The following is a 23,818-nucleotide window of genomic DNA, read 5'->3' on the forward strand; positions in this document are numbered from 1 at the left end:
ATTTTGAACACTTTTGATTATGGAATCTTAAAAAAAAATGTAGGTGCTCCTCATATTTTCATGATTTTATTGATTAGCAACACAGCATCAGTCCCCTTCATTTCAATTATTAATTTCTAAATTGTTTGGAAAGGGTAGGCACTTACTGATTTTAATATTTTACGAAAGCTCTTAGGACGTCTACTAGTTTATAAGATTTAGGAATAATCTTATATACCCACCTTACTCATCATATTCGTTGACTTACTTTCGTACGTGGACCGCCGACATCATTAGAACCGGCTTCATACCAGACTGGATTTCCCAAATTAGAGCAGTTGCATAAAATATTAAACATCCAGCGCAGCATCTTCTTACATCCAGTTATATTTCCTTCAATCACGTACGCTTTGAGAGGAAAAAAACCTTTTACCTTTTTGCTCGGCTTCGAGTAGATCAGACCATACGTCGCTGCGCGGGCATTGCGGGTCCAAACCAAAATCGAATAATCCAGTAACCGGAGAGAAAGACACATACCTGCATAGAAATGTTGAATCAGTTTTCGGGATGCAAAGTGGGTACGGATAATTTAATTTAACTTTTGCCGTGGTGTCTGATAAATTTACCTGGCGTAGCGAGAGAGCGGTGTAGACGCGTGCGCGCGACTCGTGCATCAGCTGTGCTGCGGCAGTCCCCTCTCGGCCGCGCCGCAGTAAAGTTGTCGTGGGAAGCGCTAGTCTCGTGCCGCACCGCACCGCGGATTGTCATACTGACGTTTCATTGCCGGCATTCGAATTTCAAAACATTACACCATTTTTTCGGCTGGCGCTCGTATTTGTTAGTTTCCCTCCGCAGTTTAGTCGGGTCGCAACCAGTGATGTTACGGAAGCTTTACTAGATAGATAGTTGGTATATTTCTAGTATTCCGCTGTGGCTTTTCCTCATGATGTGTTTTTTGTTGTTCAATCGTTGTATTATCTGCGGATGTTTTTGTGACATCTCACCGAGACTCTGGCGGATTGTGGATTGTTTGGCTCCGGGGGCATGCGGCACGACCGTTGTTTCGCTTCATTGTCGGAGATAATTATATCCGCGAAGCATGATTGCGTGATATTCGACAATCGCGAAGACGGCTATTTCGATCGCCAGCCCGAGGCCAGTGGCCCTTTTAAATATACCTCGAAACTTTCTTACTAAACGCATAAAAAAAGAGTTCAACTCCCACGACGATTGCCTCTCCGCGTGTCCCTCAGTCCTCAGTTGCTCGACTTGCCATTGTTTGTGATGTCTGTCAATGGCAATGGTCCCACGCTAATGCTGATTGATCGCAACTTTTGTTCTAAGGAACACTAACTGTTTAACCCTCTTCTTGGCACCGATAGAATTAAGCATCACAAAAAATATTTTTTTACATATTTGAAGTCTGTTAGGCTTCAGATTCACAAAAACAAATGAAAAATATTTTTATTGTTTTTTATATAGTTTATTTGGAGTTGTATCCTATAGGATACATTGCCAGGTTGTTACAAATCAAAATTTAAAAAAAATTACTATGGAAAATGAAAAATTATGTCTTAAAAGCTAATTAAAACTATTATTTTGTGTGATATGATAGGAAGCAATTTCTCTTATCAGTAAAACAAAGCCTTAGGCCACATTTTATGCAAAATACAGACGTTTGTCCAGAATTGCATAGTCGGCATCTTCCTTTTTCTTTATGTTCCAGAAAATGTCCGGAAAAAAAAATAAAAAAGTTATCAAACCGGACTTCTCATCATCCGGCCTGGCTTTTACCGGATTCTTTATTTTGTTTGGTGGCGTTGTGATGTTTCCGATAGGACGGCCACGTATTTTGTTTTTGTAAAGCAGACCATTTGCAATTTTTAGACGAAAATCCTTCAAACATATTATTTTTTTGCTTCCTTCTTTTTGTAGGGCCACTTCACGCCGGTAAAGTAGCCATGCGTTGTTGATAGATATATCGAGTAATTGAGAAAATATCGCCATATACCAACGATGTGTGCGAAAAGTGCATCGGTACAAAGCTATCAGCATATCGGCTAAGTCGACACCACCCATATGGGCATTGTACTGCTTTATTATTTCGGGGCAGGTGACGTCAATTTTTTTTTTTGTCCTGTTTGCTATATCTTTGTATTGTAGATAATGGGTGTGAGTCTACAAATGAACTTCCAATAATGACAGCACGATTGTCAAACCAAGTGACTGCAGCCCACAGACATATGAATATTCATATGTCTATGCTGCAGCCAATTTTTTCTTCTCATCCGTCATTTGATGAAAAGCTCCTCTTCCAAGTCTCTTGAGTTGTTTATCAGGTTTAAGTTTACATCCTCGTAATCGATTTCGCCGCATGGTGCCCAGACCTAAAATTACGTACCCATGACGAAGATGATGCAGAAGTTCAAAAGAGGTAAAAAAATTGTCAAAATATATAACAGAGCATGCCGCATTGGGAATAGACTTACTGAGAGTCAGAACGACTTTCGCCCCCATTCCAAGATTTTCTTCGTAGTTTGAAAATTCACAACCATGAAATGTTGCCTCTCCACCAAACATCAAGAAGTCATATACTATGCCCGAAACCCCCGATCGGACAAACATTTTAAAGCCCCATTTTTTTAGGTTTGCTCTTTATATATTGTCGCCGGGAACCTGCTCTTGTTCCTTTGAATGGTATCATCATTTCGTCGACAGAATTTTTTATCTCTTTTTCAATTTTTAAACAATTCTGCTTTACCAGTTCAAAAAGAGGCATTATTTTAAAATAAGCATCCCCATCAACATCCTCATTGTCAACAAAATGAAGATATCTTCTGATGGACTGGTATCTTTTGAGTGGCATGATACTTGCCACTTGCTCAATTCGCATTTTTTCAGACCAATAATCAGTGTATGCTGGTAGTTTTATTAGGCCCATTAAAATTTCAATGGCCAGAAAGTCACATATCTCACTGTAGGAAGTATCAATGCATTTGCTTGATGATTGTGTGGAATACAAATTGGTGTTACAAACTAGGGCGATTTTATCTTCTCTGGAGTTGTAAAATGATTGTCACATATGTCTACTTTTGACATAAAATCTTTCTCTTTCCAATCAAAGTTCATTTTTTCTTACGATTAACATGTCGACGTGTACGTAGTTCAGCGCTTGAGGTGTTTGCGGAAAGATCAGCAACATGAGCCATTGGTTCATTATCTTCCTCCAATGCATCATGAACAATTCCAAAGTTTGATGAGCGCACTGCAGATGAATCATCTTGTAATTCATCATCTTCGTCACTTTCAATATCAGAATCTGCTCCCGATATTGGTATTATAGTCAGCATTTCTTCAATTTAGCGAGGCTATGGAAAAATGAAAAAATCATAATATATAGATTTCAAAGGGGTTTACTACATATTACAATAAACAATAAATACTTGACATTGTACATAAGATAATATAAACTCTTAATAACTTGGCATTGTATCTCAGGGGATACACATTCAATCAAATGTAATTCACTGCAGACTTGGCGGTGTATATCATAGGATACACACCATTTTGGAATGCAATATAAACAAGATTTGTCACATATGTTACTCAATATATATTTTTTATTATTCTCTGAACCCTTATAAACACGAATTCATTCCTAAAATAACTAAATATCTAATAATGCAAGTAATAAATAAAGATAACTTAAAGACAAATTAGTTGTGCGTCTTCTGTTGGCAGCCATCTTGCAGCGGTATGAGTTTGAACTGTCACTGTTCTTCTTAATTAAACATTAGATGGCTCTAGTGGCACTAATTATCAAGTTGAGAACATGTTAAAGCAGATTTCATTAAAATCTGTTTAACCCATGTACCAGTTTAAGTGGGAAAAAATTATGAAAACTATGTATACTATAGGATACATTGCCAAGAAGAGGGTTAATATTGAACCGAGGTAAAGCAAACGAAAGTACTTCTGTACGCCAAAGTTCAACATTAATTTTAAAAAAACTTTTCAAATCGTGATCGTCTTATTCTGTTCTATTCGCCTAAAATATTATGATAAGCCGATCATACGATATCCGAGCTATGTTTCTAAGTCAATCAACGACGTTCTTCGCTATCGCTCTGACCGATATCAGCCTATTCAATAAATAAATAATATTGCTTATCCACGATACTGATTGCTTGAAGTGGCTGTAATTTATCGTTTTTGTGTGGTTAAGTTTTTCATATCCATTGCAAGATTAAAGAAAGTGATTTGTTGCGATGTATAAAACGCCATCGTGACGGTCATGAAATCAGTCGCGGCCATATACGCCTTTCAAAATATTGTGAAACTCTGCTTTACGTAAAATCCTAGACGTCAAAACTGTGTTTATCAACATTTTTACCTTTTAAAATTTTATTACCAGTTTTAAGCGATAATTTTTAACATAAAAAGAAAATTTGACTGCGTTTACATTCAGTACGTAATTTAAGTACTGATTCATGTTTGCTTTTGAGTTTCGAAGTACCTGATGTTGACTTATGATTTTTTTTTTTCGAAATTTCGTGTTGTTTTTTTGCGAGGTAATGATGATGCATTAACTGGACGGTAAATTTTATTTGATTAATTTGAGTTTTATGTGTTATATCACAACTTATTCATTTTAAATAGTATATAGAATAGTTGAGGCACATTCCAGAGTGAAAGATACTCTCAGTATCGCCCTGGTGTAAGACCACCATTAAGAATTGAAACGTTACTAGAAATGGCTTTAACCGTGTTTGGTAACTAGGTCTGAATAGCCAGGTACTTTCCCACCTTCCTCTTCTCCACTTCCTTCCCCTCCCCACCTTCAGCCTCACAACATACCACAATTGGGGATGCCAAAGTCTAACTGGCTCCAGATGGTTGGGAACACATTAATAACTTTTAATTTATTATTATGAAAAAAACTCAATAAATCACAAACAAAAGTGAACAACGCAACAGCAATTTAAATAAATGCGTAAATTAAGACACGCTTTCATTGATAGGGCCTTGTTTCACACAGCTTAATAACTAGGTTAATAAATAATTACACTCTTCCTTCAGGTAACGAACCATTCGTTGATTTGTGTAAGTAGGTACCTACTTACTGTAAGTCATAGATAGAGGAAACAACGTAGGCCGTACAACTGGAGAGTAGGTACCTACCATTTTCTTTAGAACAACAAGATAAATCATACAGCCTTGAGTTATAGTTTTTCATCCTGTTGACAACATGAGAATAACTGTGGGAATATCCCGTGCCCCGAAACGAAGTGAATTAATATTAATAATAATGATTGGATTATTTCTATAGCGCCGTTTTCGAGAGAAAATCACCCCAAGTGCTCTCAACAACTTAATTTATGCATTTAATCTATTCCTATCACTTAGACTTATAACTTATTACTTGTGACTTATAACTAAGTTTAATAGCTATTGATTTATAACTAGTGGCTTAAAACTAAGATTAAGGCGATGCCATACGTAGTAATGCAAAATCATGTGTTTTTGGTTTGAAAATTTGGTCGCCTAGAAATGTTTCACACGCTTTAATTAAATACTGCGAGTAGAATACATCTAGGCCTTTGAAATAATCGAGTATTTTTTAGATAAGTCTTTTTATAAGCCCAGAAAAAAATAATGTATAGTCCTATGAAAACTGCTTTAAAGTTCAAAATCTCCTACTTACGAACCCATTTTCGGTTATGATTTTATTGTATAATGTGGAAAATTAAGTTATTTTAAAATGATCGAAAAAAAATTAAATATTTATGCCTGAACATCCACAAAATAAAATAGACACTTTTTGGCCATGTTTTTTTCTTGCATAAATCAAAACAGGCGGATAGTGTTAAGCGGGAATTTAAAACTTCTCGCCATCTGCGTAAGGGTTATTATTGATAGCGGCTCAATTTAAAATATTACACGACGTAGTGCATCGCCTTAATGTCTAGTGATTTACAACCAAGACTTTTAACTAATTCATTTTAACTTTTACCCACTATATTATATTTACTGCTGACTTCTGTGAGGTATTTTCATTTTTCATTACCTATAGATACACGACACATGTTGTTAAATATGGCTTCTGTCTGCGCGGTTGACATTCATTACGTTTCAAAGCTACTTACATAAATTATTTATCAAATAATCGATGCTGATTGATATCTGAAATACCGTCGTTTATAATTGAAACGTTGCTTGAATTGGCATAGCTTAGTGACCAGATACTACAGTAGCCAGGTACTTCATAACTTACCTCTTTCTCATCTTCTTCCCCTCCCCACTCCTTTCAACCTGACAATCGTCACTGGCTCTGGGCGGTTGCGACACTCTATTCAAATAAAATAATTGCTTTGCTAAAATATCCGTTAGATACTCTCAACATCGCCTTGGTGAAAGACCACCATTCCGAATAGAAAAGTTGCTTTAAGGCGATGCACTACGTCGTGTAATATTTTAAATTGAGCTGCTATCAATAAGAACCCTTACGTAGATGGCAATAAGGTTTAAATTCCCGCTTAACACCATCCGCCTGTTTTGGTTTATTCAAGAAAAAAACATGGCCAAAAAGTGCCTTTTATTTTATTCTGTGGATGTTCAGGCATAAATATTTAATTTTTTTTCGATCATTTCATAAATAACTTAATTTTCCACATTATACAATAAAATTATAACCGAAAATGGGTTCGTAAGTAGAAGATTTTGAACTTTAAAGCAGTTTTCATAGGCCTTATACATTATTTTTTTCTGGGCTTATAAAAAGATTTATCTAAAAAATACTCGATTATTTCAAAGGCGAAGATGTATTCTATTAAAGCAGTATTTAATTAAAGCATCTGAAACATTTCTAGGCGACCAAATTTTCAAACCAAAAACATATGATTTTGCATTACTACGTATGGCATCGCCTTAATTGGCAAGATTAGTTAGATCTGATTATGTTCTTCCATTGACATATATACTCCTGGGATATTTTCACAAACAACGAATACCATTAAAATGTGTATATGAATTTGTTCATTGTAATAAATATGTATGTGATTTTAATATCTTCATTCATAATTATTGATTTCTAAAACGATCTAAAACCGCACATTCCGAAATGGTTCCAACTGGCTACAACGTCATTATGACGTAGAAAACGCAACTGACTGGTAAGATGACTGTCAACAACGTTGCGGCGTGACGTCAACGCCGCCATTTTCACGATAAAAACGAACATGTTTTTTGCGGAAAATCGACAATGACACCTTTTAAATCGTTGTAGAAAATGTATTCGTCAACATAAAAATAAAATAAAAATCCCTTCATTATCGTAAGTTTTTTTGAGAATAAAAAAAACAATGAATTATATAATATCCTATATAGTAGCATTGGTTCTTGTACAGTGTCCAGTAATCTTAAATAACTAAAGTTGTCTATAGTAACCTTGCTGTTTATTAGTTTGAGTTGGTGGGATCTTGGATATTTTTTCTTCCATGACGTACGAAGAGTGGACGCAATCTTTTCACTCTAGTCTAGTCATGTAACAGTTTACGAAACGAGATGATGAACGATTCCTCATCGCTCATGGCGAATAGGGACTTACCTCTTTGGGAAATCATAAAGCTTGTTGTAAAAAATGTATGGAAGTCACGGCACGCGTCTAACGGGGTCAAACAATAATATGGCTAAGGACGGGTTGTTTTACATAATTAGAACAATTCATCAAATTCCAAAGTTGATTTTCAAGTTCCGTGAAGGTTCTGTTCTCCGAACTTTAGTTCGGTTACCATTTCAGTTTTGTAAAGCAACTTTTCAGTAATGATCTAATAATAGAACCTTCACAGAACTTTAAAATCAACTTTGAAATTTAACGAATTGTTCAAATTCTACGAAACAACCCGACCGAGGAGTCTTTTCCTGAAAGATAATATCTACATAGATTGAACAACATTATTTATAAATATTTTTTATTTCTCAGGTGCACATTATCATAAGTTTCTACTTCGTTTTAACCGTAATGAAACAATGCAAATCGAAGAAAGATTTTAAATTGTACTTAAATATTTGAAGGTTTTATGTGAACAGAAACAGATTGCCTCATTGCGCTCGTCAATAGGCAGTAGTGTGCATCAAACAATAACAAGTGTTTCAGTATTGATTTTATTAGATCAGATCTGATAGTTTGTTTGTTTGGTTGGTTGGTTGTCTGTTTGGTCGGCATCCAGTGTACCGATGCGGTTGTGGTGTGTAGTGGGTGGTAGCTGGTAGCTGTTTCGCCTGGGATGCTTCGCTCGCCCGCCCACCACCAGGCGGTGGGCGCCCCGGCCGCCCTGCTTGGCCTGCCGCCCGCGCCCCCGCGTCTCTCGCTTTTCGACACCTGCCACAGGAAGATCCGCCTCATTGGCGGGGGGCCCGTGGCCTTCCTAGGAGGACTCGTTGCGTAAGTGTCTATTTTGCCCTATTATTCCTTTATTCGTTCTACCCCTTCATCATTTTCCTAACCCAACATCTGGTATGTTACTCCCTTTGCATCACCAGCGCTGCAAAATAGCGCAATACCACCTAAAATCCCGAAAACTTTTTTGGATGGAAGGAGAGAGGTTCCTCTCTCCAGAAGATAGGTGTAAACTTGAGTGGCAATCGGCTGACGTGAGAAATTCCCATCTCGCAGTACATGCCCCCACTAAGCATAGAGAGACAGACTGAATTCTAACTGCCTGGTTTCAAAATCTGGTCCTCTATCGATACCGTGAGGTGCTCCCACAGTCGTTGAGCCCACTGCCCACAGCCTGACTGAAGTGCCAAACACCGAACATGATTAATGAGGACCACAGGGCTTAGACTGGCTCGCAGACCTATATTAGACCCCTCTGAACAAGAAGAATAGGGCAAGGCCTGCCGTTTTAGACTCCTGTATCTTTTTAAATCGTCATCCCATATCTTATACAGTTATCCTTTTTTATTCTGGATATCAGTCATAATATTATTGTGAATATGAGTGCTGCTATTATTTTAGCAGTATCTGTGAATGAAACAAATGTATTCTAAATCGCATGTTTTTGTTGTTGTTATACCCTCGCTGAAAACTCCGCATGTTATAAACAGATATCTTTATGTTATAACGTCGCATATAAGCGAGATTTAGAAGTTAAAACGGAGCTTTAGCGACGGGACGATAGGAATAATAATTAGTGTGTGATGATTTGGAGACCGCTCTCACCCCACAGATATTTCCTAAATAATAGCAGAACTGATATTGACGAACTAAACTGGATACCAGAACTTAAAAGGAAAACTGCGCAAGAGATGGGTCTGCTCTTTCTGTGGCTTGCTTCGTTCATGAGAAAAATGAAAAACTTTCTACGGAGTTATCAGCGGCATTCCTTTACTCCTCGACATCAAAGAACAATTGCCATCTTATGAAAACCAGGCGTTTGGTCTGTATTGAGACGTATTTTGTCTGTTCTATAAAAACACCCCCGTTCTTTGTAACACATGTTATCCATACTGGGGAAGTATGGCGATACCTCGTTTCGCATGAGTTATTTTATTAGTACCTATCTACGCCGTATACATAGTACTATCGCAAATACTAATAAGTAGCATTACGACTGATAATAATTTATTTGTTATGATAATATTATGTCCACATTAAACGTATTTTATCACTCTATAGTGCGCCACACACTTTTACAAACTTAATTTGAAAAATATATAATGGAGTTGTTTTTTGCGCTCTACTATAATGTTCAAACAATTCTGCTAGTCCTCATTACTCATACTACTTACACGCAGAAGCCTTCGGCCACTCTCGATTCTGCACTATGCTGCGTCACTTCGTAGCTGACGAAATCTGAACCTTCCAAGCCTGTAGCTTATACCCAAGGAGTGTTCATAGTGTTTGTACCGTACTATTGTGCTCAGTACCCGTCAGGAAGGCGCAAGAAGACAATTTAAAGATAGTAAACCTAGGAGAAGTTTAAATAAATTATTTTTTTCACATTTACAATAGATTTGTACAATATAATATACATATAATATTTTTTCCTAATGTGAGCTGGTGCTTGTGCTTAGGAAAGGAATGCTCATTAATATGAAAATGCTCCACAATGAAAGCAAAAGAAAAATAGATGATGTTTCAATATAATGAGAATATATGACGCGAATGTGAATGGCAGAAGAAGTCGGGGATGCCCGAGGAAGACATCGCACGATCAAGTGAACCAGAAACTTACGTCGGGCCATGTCAAGAGTCAGAATAATAGACGAGTATGAAGACAAATGTGAATGAGGCAATGGGTGTTTGCCAAGACCGAATTGTTTGGCGGTCCGTCCTCTGCCTACCCCTTCGAGGAAATAGCGTGGTCGTTAGTTAGTTAATTAATAAATAAAAATACAATACTTGTAGATAGATTAGTTTGGTATGATGATTTTACAGGAGTTTTTTAAATTTTTAGTCGTGTACATAATATTTCAATACCACACGTTATAATACGTAAAATGTCGTTGATACAATTTTCCAATTTGCCAAAAATCTTGTAAACTAACTGTATGTTTCAAAGAATATGCCGAATCTGTCATCTAACGTATTTAGAAAGCGGGTCGCTTTTCCCATGGGTGAATTCTGATACAGATGAGAATGTCTCGCTCGACAATACAAGTTATGGCATTTTTAAGGGGGTGACAGATTACGCTATAAGTTCAAAGCGTTTTATATAGCTCGCTATGCAATCCCATACAGACATGTCACACCTTAAAAGATGATGTGTTATAAGTGTGGGCGGGGCGACGATATGCGATGTGATCTATATCCTACTATCCAGGCTGTATGTGAAATTTATACCCCTCTCCAATTTACAATTTACGGAGCGCCGTAATTACGCGGCTGTTATCTGTCAAAGTGACAGATCCTATACAAAGAAATGGTGTTCCGCGGCAGTTCCCCAATTGATCTGACACCCTCCTGAGTTCTTACTCTTGTATAGAGTAGTGTGTCACCCAAACATATAATACGGATATGCCACGCCCTAATTATGCGCGCATAATATAGCGTAATGTATCTAAGGCTTTATTGTACTTAATACTATATTTACTTTACATATTTTTTCTGATACTCTGTTTGCCCTAACTGATGCCCTACGTGATCATGAATCACTATGCCGATTAACTACTCCCGCAACCAGAATTCAATATGCAAATAAACTAACACCATCCCACCTCCATGTGCAGAACTGTTTCCACAGGTAAGGTTCTGTCCGCCGAGCCAGATGTTTTAACCGTTGTTGCTAGCATTATGTATCAGGTTACTGGACGGTTCTGTTCTGCCACTGATAACATAATTATATCAGGTTGGTCTGCGTCTGCATCCGACGTTGGTGTATAATAATGTTTCACTCAACTTAGGCCTGGTTGTTTCATCCGTGGTATGTGGTGTAGCTAAAACGGTGATAGTTTAGCAAAACCGTCATTTTTATTTTAAATGTAATAATATTATACGCAAATCTATCCCAACTGTCCGGAGCCAGTATAAATACTATAGCATCCCATCGCTGTGGAAGCTGATGGGTGTGGGAAGAGAAGGAGATTGGAAAGAGGTGAGGAAGATTGGAAAGTAACTTGCTATTCAGATTTGGTTACTAAACACGGCCAAAGTAATTTCTAGATACTTTTCATAATTATTGTGTTCTTTCACCAGGGTGGTACCGAGAGACCATAAATATGACCGTAGGTTACGGTGAATGTTAGTTAATTTACAATTACTAATATATTTATCTCTGTTCTTACATCTATATGTTGATGACGGGTTTTTTTCACAGAATTTGAACAATTCATCAAATTGTAAAGTTAAAATGCAGGTTCTGTGAAAGTTCTATTCGAATTCTGTTATTATTTCATCATGGGCCGGTTGTTTTATAGTACTTAGATAATAACGGCACTTGAATAAGACCTTCACTAAACTTCCATATTAACTTTGATGAAAATGAATGTGAATTCCGTGAATGTTAGTATCTGAATGGTTTGTTCCAAACTTGTGATTGATTACTCGATTAAACAACTTAGAGCCAGTTGTTTCACAGAATTTGAATAATACATCAAATCATTTCATTTCAGTTCTGTGAAACTGGTCCATAATGATAAAATAACAGAACATGAATAGAATTTCAGAGAACTTGAATTTTACTTAATTAATTAATTCTGTTATAATATCATTATGGGCCAGTTTCTTCACAGAACTGAATACTATAATAACAGAACTTTCACAGAGCTTCAAAATTGATGAATTGTTCAAATTATGTGAAACAACCGAACCTTAATACTATCATATCGTTTGTTGTTTTCCGCAGAGCGCTGGCTTATCGACAAAGTATATTCTCTCCTGTTACAATGCTAAGTAATTGGAATGTTCCGGCTATTTCTGTGATGTCGTTTTATATGGTAATGGCTATAAGTGGTATTTGTCATTTAGGCGTAGTAATACTTCATAACTCTTCCTTCCGCTTCGGTGTGATTTACTTACACGGGTTTCCCATTAGCGGAGGAATAATCCATTTCGCACGCTAATCTATTTAGAATTGCGAGTCGAATTCACTGAAGTTCTAGGTGTTTTTTCGCACTTACGTGCCAGACCTTGACTCGACCTAGCTAAGGCAACAGTTATAATTATAAATAAACCATTCATCCTGGCAACCTTAAGAGTCAGGTACCTCCTAATTCCAAACATAAAAGCCAAAAAATTGTACATTCTTAGTGTGCCTTGTATCACCACGAATATAGGTAATAGGCATAAAAAAGAAAAAAGTTAATCAAGGGAAACTGTCACAGATAATTTTAGCCATAAAACTCTATTTTTTTAAAGTTGGTTATTATTTGCGTTCACACATTTTCAATGATATTTTTTTTATTGCTTACACATTACACATTTTTTTATAAAGTAATTAACTAATTTATTTTAATTCTATCCAAGCGAAACAATAGTAAAAAGCCTCAATTTATCCAATTGTCATTCGTAATGTAATCCGATTCGTAGTAAAGATTAATCGAAAATAGGGATTTCACATTATGCTACGTATACATACGCGAGCTGAATTGACGAACTGATCCTCAACTTATGGGAAAGGAACGAAGCAACCGCAAATGGCCTGAAACGCCGCTTGAAGTTGCTTCATTCCTTTCTCGTAATTCGTGGCTCGGTTCGCGTTTCGGTTCGCAAATGTATACGTACCGTATAACGCTTCGCCTACCCTCACTCACTCCAGTATTACTTTAAAACAAACTTTGGTCCGGTAGATTTAACCAATGTTACCGTAACTGGGTATATAACATTCCTTTCTCATTCAGATCACTGGTAACGTTTACTTCAATGTATTATTATAATAATACACACATTTCTGTATAGTTTATTATTCTTTGTAAACAGATACCAGAGAGGAATTGACGCATTCTCCTCTTCGGTATCACATAAAAAGCTAAATCTGTTTACAAAGCATAATAAACTTATTTTTTAATGATAATTGTAAGGCGGTTAGTAGTTATCCACCGCAGTGTTCATTTAACAAATAGGCCATCCGTTAAAGTAGCGATGTTTTCTGCAGTTTACCCATTTGATTAGGTAGCCAGTAACAACTGCAAATAGCAATAGATAATGTTGTAATTAGAAACTTGCAGATAATGGGCGAGGCAAATCAGCCGACAAACAGTAGTTGTTTCTGTCAGCCGGCGCACGAAGGTATACATTACTAAATAATTCCAGCATATCGGACATTAACAAACATCGGCTGGGTTTTTCAATCAAGCGAACATCCTCTTCAAATTTATTACCAAATGCATCTAAAATGTTTACGCAATGGACGGTAAAACATGTTATACATTAATTTCAGACAAATTTGGGTGTGCTTTCGAGAGCAATGATCTCGTTACGTTTATGCATGATATTGTAATTCATTCATTCATTCATTCATTCAAGAATAGTTGTCTTTTGGATCCATTCTCTCTCTTATTCCTTATTTTTTTAACAATGCCAGTTTACGGTCACTCGAAATTAGAATCACCGTTGTGGAGCTTACAGATTACGCTATATGCATCATGGCTTGCTTGGACTATTTCACCATATCGCTCGCCATACAATCCTACCCACCAGAATATAGCGTGGTCTGCCACAGACTTTATGCTGCTATTGTCTTCTGTCTTACCCTGCCATTTTTGGGTACTGAGTGCTTTTGTTTACTAGCGACTTTTTATTGGATTTAATTACTAATGTAGGATTGGAAATTTCCATTTTGTACCTAATTTAAACAATTGTTCAAGCGATCTCTGTACCTCTTCGTATCACACATGCTCAATCCTCACCAACAATACCCCGTCTTACTTTAACACATCACAATGGCTAAATGTTTGTAGTAATTAATACTGAAGGAGTCTATATTCCAGTGGGTAGGAACACTCTTACCTGGTAATCAGACAGATCGTGCTGGAATCCCCCAGCGAGTTTTGATATACTCTCTTCTTTACTTACTCCTGCTTAACTTGATGTCTGTTGGTAAGTCTGTAAATCTTGAAACAATTGTCGCGTTTTCGCCCGGATCAGTCCAATCAGAACGAGGTGTTAAAAAGCTGTAGGTGCACGAATAACGATAAACCGTATACAACATCGTGCCTAAGCTTCTTGCTTGCTAGGATTGCGTGTTCACTGTTCATGAAGCGAGGTTATGGATTTATAGTAGTTTCAGTTATTGCAGTCTGTTATAGATGGACGAGCGGCGCGTGGAGTGATCACTGCTCACTGCTCACTGCTCGCTGATCAGTCACTAGAGCATGGCAACAGCTGATGTGAGACCGACTGTCGAACGTTTCCTTTGTCCGGTCTTGCACGGTAATCGATATAGTCCAACTCCATATTGGATGTGTACTGTGTGCGCAATCTGCCTTCTTTTATCTGGCTTCCTCCTCACTGGCTTTCAACATATCCTTATCACGTGTACCTTACTAACAACGTTTGAATGAAAGTCACCCTCGATAATGCACATTGTTACGTTGTTCCTGCAATTTCTAATCAACTCGCGGTACATAATAAATTAGCGAACTCCCTTTGAGACTCGATATACAAAGTGGAGCGACGTGCATTATATAGCGAAGCAAAAAAAGGATTCTATTGTATGGACCACCATACACCGCAGCATAGATAAAGCGAGCGCTGCCAACACAAAACAAGCTTCTTTGTTATTCCATCCTCTGCGTCCCGCGTATCCAGTTGTGTCCAGACGACTGACCTGTGACAACAAGCCCGTTCGTAACTTCATAGCGACGAGAAAACCAGTCTAAAAAATAACGGAACTGCTTTATGTTAATGAGGAGACCGGCTCTCACTGTCCGTTGCAACTGCTCACCTTATAACAGGATACTATATTAATTATCCCAAACGACTTAACTCGTTTTCTGCCTAGACCCGATGCCTGTCAGTCTACTTCACTCATAATCGATCCCGTCGCGAAGCCGACAGCTATTATTCACTATTATTTATGTGGAGACTGGACTGACTGGACTGACTGGAGACGGAGACGTCTCGTTGCGCTGGGATTACACTATCTGGAACCGTGGTCACATCTTCCGCTGGCCCTGCTGCTGTTAGCCGGTACAGCCAGTACCCAATACTGCAGTAGTCAAGTCCTGCCACTTATCTGCTCCAAGAGATAATAAATATGTTGCAATAACCGCATTATGACTCCCGCTCGTGCGACTTTGTCGTCCCCGATAATAACGAATGATATTTTATACGATACATGGAAGTGAGCGAGTGTTTTCGAGTGAATCTGTTTTTTGCTTCTTAATTATCTTTTAATTGCATTAAATTTTTGCTTGCCAGCTGTTCATTGGACCGTTTGCCACACCAACTTAATTAGAAAAAAAAACTGTAAATATTGTTATTTTTTACAAAATAAAAGTTTTCCTGAAATTCAATAACGTATATTCGTGTTTCTTAGCCGAAATGAGGTCAATGTTATAATACACAGTTCATATCTAGGAAAAACCCACCGCTATTGCTGACTTATATATTCGCAGTGAATCAGCTTATTTTCTTCAATATTGTTTAGCACTCTCGCCATTGCAGTTCCCAACCAATGCTTCAAATAAAATTATTAAAAAATGGTATTTTCGGACCAAACTCAACATAAATTTTTCCTGGAAGATGATACCTAAGCACCTTGAAGTATTGCCATAGTAAAACGGAAGTGAGTTCTGGAGTAGAGGCCAAAGAAAGACATCTTTAGCACAATGAAAAAATATTGTACTTGAGAAGGTAACACCTTATTTAGGAAGTGTTTATTGTATTCATCTATTGTTAGAATTTGTGTCGTTTTACAACCTGCAAATCAACACTGCAAAAAAACTCGAAATATAATTTTTACGATGTTACACTTTTCACAGCATTAAAAAGTCTGCGACATCTTAAAATTTACATACATATTTTTAAAAACCTGTTATCTCTGAGTTGCTTACAGTATTTACGGTAATTTAACGTTATTGGTAAAAATGGTATCTATTACATACTGGAAATTAGCTAAATAGGCACTAGGTGTTAAAAAACAAGTATTTGGTAATAATATTATGTTTGAGCTATTAGTTACCTTCTCTTATTTTATTGTCTCTGGACTATTGTATCCACTTGGCAATATACATACTTGAAATATCCAACCGTGGTAAATTTCCATTCAGGTATCATCCCTTCTCTTCCTTACCTGACTCCTAAGTTATGGTTCCTGTACATTGTCTCATCATTCTCAAAGATTTACGACCCATTGTTGTATTGACGATCTGTCCCTTTTACCTGAAATAACTGCCAAACCTTTGCTACAAATGCACTAAATTTCGCGCTAAATGTCCCACTGCTGTTGCGTGTTTGACCTGTCTATGAAAAAGGGGGGAAGATTATTTGATAAAACTGTAAATAATTTTATTTAAGTTTCCTGTAGAATTTTAAATCAGAGTCGCTTGAAACAACTTCGCTTCCTGAATCTTGAACCTCGTTAGGTTTTTTTTTCATTCTCTTGGGTGCATTCTTTTACAAAGAGACAGATCTGATTGAGAGGAAATGGCGCGGCATATTATGCGACTGCGACTCCCGATTGCTTGATAATGCCGGATTATGCAATTCTTGTTTTATCTGTTGTGTGTTCGCATGAATCTGGAATTATTATTAAATTTCTCTGATTTATTACATACGTAGCAGTCCCAGAGGTTGGGTTGTCAAAACATTATTTTTGATTTGTGTACCCGACGTTACTCTACTTATCTCCTTTCTATAAATATAATATGTATGTGTCAAATCTATAACCTAAGAAATTCTCTAAATGATAGTGAAAACAGACAGATTTGGATAGCGACCTTTTTTATATAATAGAGATAATAAATAATATATAGATAATTTGTGTAGCGCCATTTTTTTTAATTACCCCAAGGGCGATGTTATATAATTTTTCCGAATTTATATAAAAAAAACATTAATTAATGATGAATTGAAATATGCAACATAATATTATTATGTTGTTTCTTTGAACTTCTTTCCTGGGTGGAAGATACCCAGTGTCGCTCAGTTGAGAGAACACACTGTTAAAAACGAAATGTCGTAAAGCTTATTGAATGACTGGATCTGAGAAGCTAGGCATTATCAATCCTTTCTCATCTCTTCCCGCGCTTCTTTGAACCTCACAACATTCTTCAAATGGAGAATATCGTAGTTCTACTTTCTTCGGTCAATTGGAACTCTTGTGCGGTATCAGTACACAATAAACGTAATTCAAGAATTTACGAATTTAATTCACTGAATCCAAACTTTTGACAGTCAAACTTTTCCAATCTCATTTCGCCATTTTAGTCTATTATCACTAGGTAGCTAAGAAGATATAGCGAACACTGCAAGTAGTTTTTCGCTCTGTTATAATTTAAATGTCTTCTTTTACTTGCTTATTTCTATTTAATATTCTACACCTAGTATCTACCTACCAGACCATCGTATGTCCAAATCGTTTGGTTATCATCTTTGATTTCTTTAAGTCTTGCAATGAGAAGTGTATGCGTAAACCTTCATATATAACAGCTATAATAATTGTAATTGAACACCGATTTTCTGACACGCAAAAACCATTAATGTGGACAAAATACTGTGCAATATATAATGTATATTATTTAAACGTATTTTTTGAGGTTTTTGGTTATAGTTTTCATTTCCGATAGTCCTGTACTAGGTGTGCAATATTTCTTTACTTATGAAATGGGGAAGAATTACATAGCTTTAAATCTGAAACCTACTTAGGATTGGGAGCATGTCTATGTTGAAGATATGCACGCATTCGGCACTAGCTAAACGATTTCACAGTGGGTCGAGGTAGCCGCTTTGCAACACGTGCAAATTATAGGGAAACCTTATGGAGCATTACAACTTACAACAATGAAATTCGCCAGGCGTAAAGTATACATTTTGATATCGTCACTGTTAAATTGCAGAGAAATTGCCTATTTTGCTTCGACTTCAAACAATATTCACTGATTTATCGAACATGATATTATTGTACCTACATAATTTGGTGCTGGATGGAATTAGTTAAATGGTTTGATTTCGATTTTCCTTAAAATGTACTTTTATGTTGTAGTATTTTATTCTAACGTTGGATTAATCCAATTTGTTTGATCGTATTATGTTATTCTATCATTTCAATGCAATTTAATCATTTTATTAATAAACTAGCTGTACCCCGCCACGCGTTCCTGTGGATCAGTTTGTCTGAAAAAAATAGCGCGTGTTGCTTTTACGTCTAATAGATAGCGCTGTTTTTCAAAAAAGTTTGTTTTTACCTGTCACATTTGACGAAAAATCATGTTTTTACCTTTCACAGGTGAGAAAATATTTTCCTTTGGGGCCTATGTCATATTTGGGACGCAAGTCGTAAAAACAACCCGTTCTCATATGACAAATGTCAATGTGTATTTGGCCTGTTTCCCTACGATGCACCTTTACCGAAGGGATCAATGGTGTAGTTCCTAGGAGCATCTTCCATTGAAATACCTGTAGAACACGCACATCATTCCCGCCTGACGCCAGTGAATCTTTAGCGATTCCACTCCGTTTGCCCCTATCAAGAGGACGGACCGCCCATTTCCGCGAAGAGTCAATGGCTTTTTCAGGTATTTTAGAGCTCCGGACCAATGGTGGCTGCCAAATCCAACAGTGGGCGCACAGGGTTATCAATTCTGTTGTGTACTATTAAAATATACTGAATACAATGCGCCCAAATTTTGAGAGGCTTACTTGAGTCTGGCGCCATGGCGCGATTGAGCCCCTGTGCCTGAGCAGGTCACTTGTTCACTAAATTAAATTTACTGTTATATTACCAGGCGCCACCGTTGAATGGACAAGGATTCCCTTATTATACTTGTACTTCACCTTATTCAAGCGAATTCTGATAAACCACATTAATTTAATTTAAATCTGCTTTCTTTCCATTCATTCTATCCACTGGAGCTGAATCGTCCCCTTGGATAAGTTGAATGAATGTGATGAATCGGTCCCCTGGCGCCTGTGAACTACTGTGCAGTCGCCACGAGTAACTTAAACCCACTGAAGGGATAAAACCGATAGAAATGTAATTATTGTGGACTTTTGGTCACCTACTAAACAAAATGTTTCATTACTTAAAATAAAGTCAATCAAACATTTTCAATTATTGTTTTTTTGCGAATACCGCTCTAGAGTCCCGTCTTTCCCTAGCCAGGGGGACCATGGATAGGTTGTGAGACAGAAAAGAGTAGGATAGAGAAGATGATGAGAGAGGAACGTCACCAAACACGGCTAAAGCCATTTAAACATCTCTGAATGGTGGTCTTTCACTGGGGCGAGACTGAAAGTACCTACAAATCTGAAACATTAGTAATTGATTATCATTGAGTCTGAGGCCTAGATCTTGATGTAAATTATCAACCACAGTTTTCTTTTAAATCGCTGTACACACGGAGAAAATTCACGGTTCTAATTTATTCAAAATGTGTTCAAATTATTCGTATTCCTGTTAAAAATGGGACTGCAGGCCTTTAACGAATGAATTGACATATTTCTCAACTATCAGTAAAACACGAATGTTTTATGAGGAATGTGTTCATAAAAATTCTAATATAGTCGCATTTCGTCATTATCAGCAAACACGCAGCTGCATAAACACGTGTTCCGATATATTATGAATGGACTAATATTTTATTAGGAAATGGCTTGCCATCACGTTTTCAACAGGATTTTAATAAATCAGCCGTACTCATTTTTGTCCGGGTATCACACACTTCTAGATCAGTCCATCTGTTGAGTGTTTGAACCCGTCTTGCAGTGGTGCAATGGACCAATAAAACGAATAGAATATAATATGCAAGTTATTTCCTCGTTGGATGCACTATTAAAATTGTCTGTGCACATTAAAATGATTTACCTATATATGTATTTCGTCGGTTGCTGATGCTTCCTGTATGGATTATCTCATATTCAATTTCATACGTGATATATATATTAAAAATAATAATTAAAAATAAAATTATATTACGTAGTTTTATGCTTTAATTTATAATGGTTACGTAAAACTGTTTTCACTAAGCAACATATATCGCTGAAAATGGATTAAGATAAGTCGATACCCGCTGTTGGTATTTAATGCGATCCCCCAACTGCTAGCCGAGCATCTTACCCTTCGGGTTATCGACCACCTAAGAATCAAGAATAAATTAGATTTTATGAATATAATGTTCTGAATTGGCAGATACTCTCACTATGGCTCTCTGGTTTGCTTTCTCTTGTTTGGTTAGCCGTGGTTCCTTCCAACCTTCATATTCCCCATCTCCACGCGGAGAAAATGAGTACTGCTGATTTACGGTACGGTACGTCATTTGTCAACAAAATATCAGTAAATTCAGAATATATCGGAACACGTTTTCTTGCAGCTGCGCTTATCCTAATAAATATGAAAACGACGAAATTCTAAAACATTATAATCTTTACGAACACGTTTTACGACATCCTCATAACACATTCGTCTTTCAATTCATTCGTTACAGGCCTAAAGTCCTGTTTTCTACAGGAGTACGAATAATTTGACCAGATTTTCAATAAATTAGCAATATTTTATATCAGTAAGTTTTGTTCGTGTATCTCCGTTCCGCTTCCATCAGCAACACAACATTCCCAAAATTGGGGATTCCATGTTTCCACCAGAATCGAACCCCAGGGAAAAATAAGACTTGAAACCACTTCAACGATATATCCAATATTCATTTAGTGATTGAAAATAATGGTACCAATAAATAATTGGTTGTGGTCGAAGTGCATTCCCAATTCCCTTATTGGTAGCCACTGGTACTGCGGTAGCGTACTGGCTACCGGATCTCTACTGGTTTGGCCCATTTACAATTCTGAACTGCCACGATTCGAATAAAATATGCACCACCGCCAATATATTATTATCTCTTACGCGCGCCTCCATGATCGAATAATCTTTGACCCGTTCATTCTAGAGCCCTTTAGAGATAGCTTCGAATCCCTTGTAATAATGTGGATACTGCATATATGTTTCAAACCACTTAATACTATGGTAAAAATCTTTATTAAATTCATATTATTATTTCTTCAATAATTTGCAAATTTTCTTTGTGCGTCATTTTAATGAAATGAAAATAACGAACTTTGTTTACACCACTATTTACACAACCAATGGTTTCTTCATCAGGATCCAATGTATCTTAATATATATCGAGACACAAATAGACATCTATAATTTCCGCAATATATATATTTTTATTTTGAATATCTATTTATGTGAGACTTCTTATCATTTTTACTAATGTATCTTATTTTATTATATGCTTTTGTTGTAACATTTAATATTTTTTCTTTTTTCGTTGTATTATGTTTCCTTTATTGTTTTAATTTTGTAGAATTTATGATAACTGTGATACTCTACTATTAAACTTTGTAGTGTGTAAAAGCCTATTAGGGCGTGTGATAATAAATAAATAAATATATAAAAATCACGTATCACTGTGTTCATACACGCTAATCTCCCAAACCGCCTAACCGATTTCAATGAAATTTTGTTAATGTGTATGGTTATTTCCAGCATGAAACCAATAGATGGCGTAGTTATCGGGATCTAAAAAAAAATTAACTAATTTAGTTTTATTTGTTCAGCTTTATCATCCAAAAATACATACAACCACAAATTTTAACTTCTGTGCAACCCCCTCTCCTCAATATTTTAAATGCGATTTTACGGATTTTTTGTAGGAAAAAAGGGTCGTAATTCATATTAGCAAAAAATATTGTTCACCAAATCGCACTACATTAAATTAAAATTCATTACTATAGTTCAAAACAACTCAGACTTGAGATCATTTATAACACTTAATTTTTATCCATTATCAATTACGAATTTTCATTTTATTTATTACACTTGAATATAAGATTAATAAAAAAAGAAAAATGTATATCGAAATTGTTTTCTATGTATTTTATATATTTCTATAAATATATTTCTTCTCTGCCTGGGCCCACTAGTTTATGATTATAATTATGAATTTAAATTATACTTTTGCTAAAAATTCTGCCTCAATACTGGTTCGCCTAGTGAGGCATGATTCAACTTACTAATTATTACTATGCTCTTATACATTATTTATTGTCCTTATTACTAATTGCAAAATTGTTTTTTAGCTTTAAAGAAACCCTATACACGACAAAAATTGCAACATCTAATGTTAGCTTTATATTTTATTTTATTTGATATAAAAAAAATGTACAGTAGATACACTTGCCATGCTAGAGGTGTCTCTGTGTTATGGCGGGTGAAGTAACGTCTAATTTATTTTTTTTATAAATTTCTGGCTAATATCCATAACAGTTCCACGACCCCTGGTTTAGATGATCTGATATGCGTCAGTCATTAAAACAGGTTTACAGTACATTTCATCGTTAGCATTTCTTACACTTTCGACTTTTAATAACTAGATTACGTAAAAAGTACGATGCGAAAACAATGCAATGGATTTCCTTGCAGATTAACATCGCATAGACGTTATTTGGACGTAGAACGTATCGGAAGTACTTGGAATACATTTCTTTATTTGAACAGCGCAGCACATGCTGTTTTTGACAAAACAATAAAAATGAACAGATTTTGCAACAAAACAATGTAATTAGATTAACTCGAAATGCAAAACAATAGTAAAATAATTTTAAGAATAAACATTAAACATAACTATGTTCATACACTGTGGGACAAATTTATCAGACAATACAACATTACATTTTCGCATGTTGCAAAATATACATGCACTCTTGTTATTTGCAATTTTGATGCAAATACGCATAGGTACTCGGGAATGTATTAATGTGTAGGGTTCTTCTGGATTTTTCAATTTGAATTTTTTTCAACCTCTTGGTTCTCGACGAAAAAAAATGTGTAACAAAGAACTCGCGAACGGTTTGGTTCTGGCGTAGTGAAATTTGTTCAGCTCTCAAAATGAAGAATTCATTTAGTAATTCCACACAAACCAGAAAACACAAAGAGGGTTCAAATTTGTTTTAGTTCAAAATGGTCGATATGTATGGAGAATAAAGTCAACAAGCTCAAAAGTTAAAAACGAAAAATGTGATTTTTTATAGTAATTGTTCTGCAGGTCTTTATTTATTATTTTATTTTATTTTATCGATTTTAAACATTACAATTTTTTACTACCATAGGCTAATGCCCGTGTTATGGTAGTCTATGGTAGTATAGTAGTTAATGAGTCTCTGTAATTTAATCCAGTTCCC

General features: G+C 36.2%; 1 protein-coding gene across 3 annotated transcripts in view; it reads left to right on the forward strand.

Moving 5' to 3' along the window:
- Mob2 (MOB kinase activator 2) overlaps positions 1-23,818 on the forward strand; it is a 327,875-nt gene that overhangs the window by 128,451 nt on the left and 175,606 nt on the right. The window contains exons 1-2 of one of the 3 annotated variants that reach the window (XM_089631624.1): positions 685-888; positions 7,961-8,422. The exons of 1 other annotated variant lie outside the window; for it this stretch is intronic. In XM_089631624.1, the coding sequence (XP_089487750.1) occupies positions 8,265-8,422 (158 nt within the window). In that variant the 5' untranslated portion in view covers positions 685-888; positions 7,961-8,264. Of the gene's footprint in view, positions 1-684; positions 889-7,960; positions 8,423-23,818 lie in introns of those variants that run through there. One more of the 3 variants, XM_089631623.1, reaches the window with a different exon arrangement.

Source organism: Hesperophylax consimilis, chromosome 5, assembly GCF_061612785.1.
Source record: "Hesperophylax consimilis isolate HC1 chromosome 5, BYU_Hcon_1.0, whole genome shotgun sequence".
Classification (NCBI taxonomy): domain Eukaryota; kingdom Metazoa; phylum Arthropoda; class Insecta; order Trichoptera; family Limnephilidae; genus Hesperophylax; species Hesperophylax consimilis.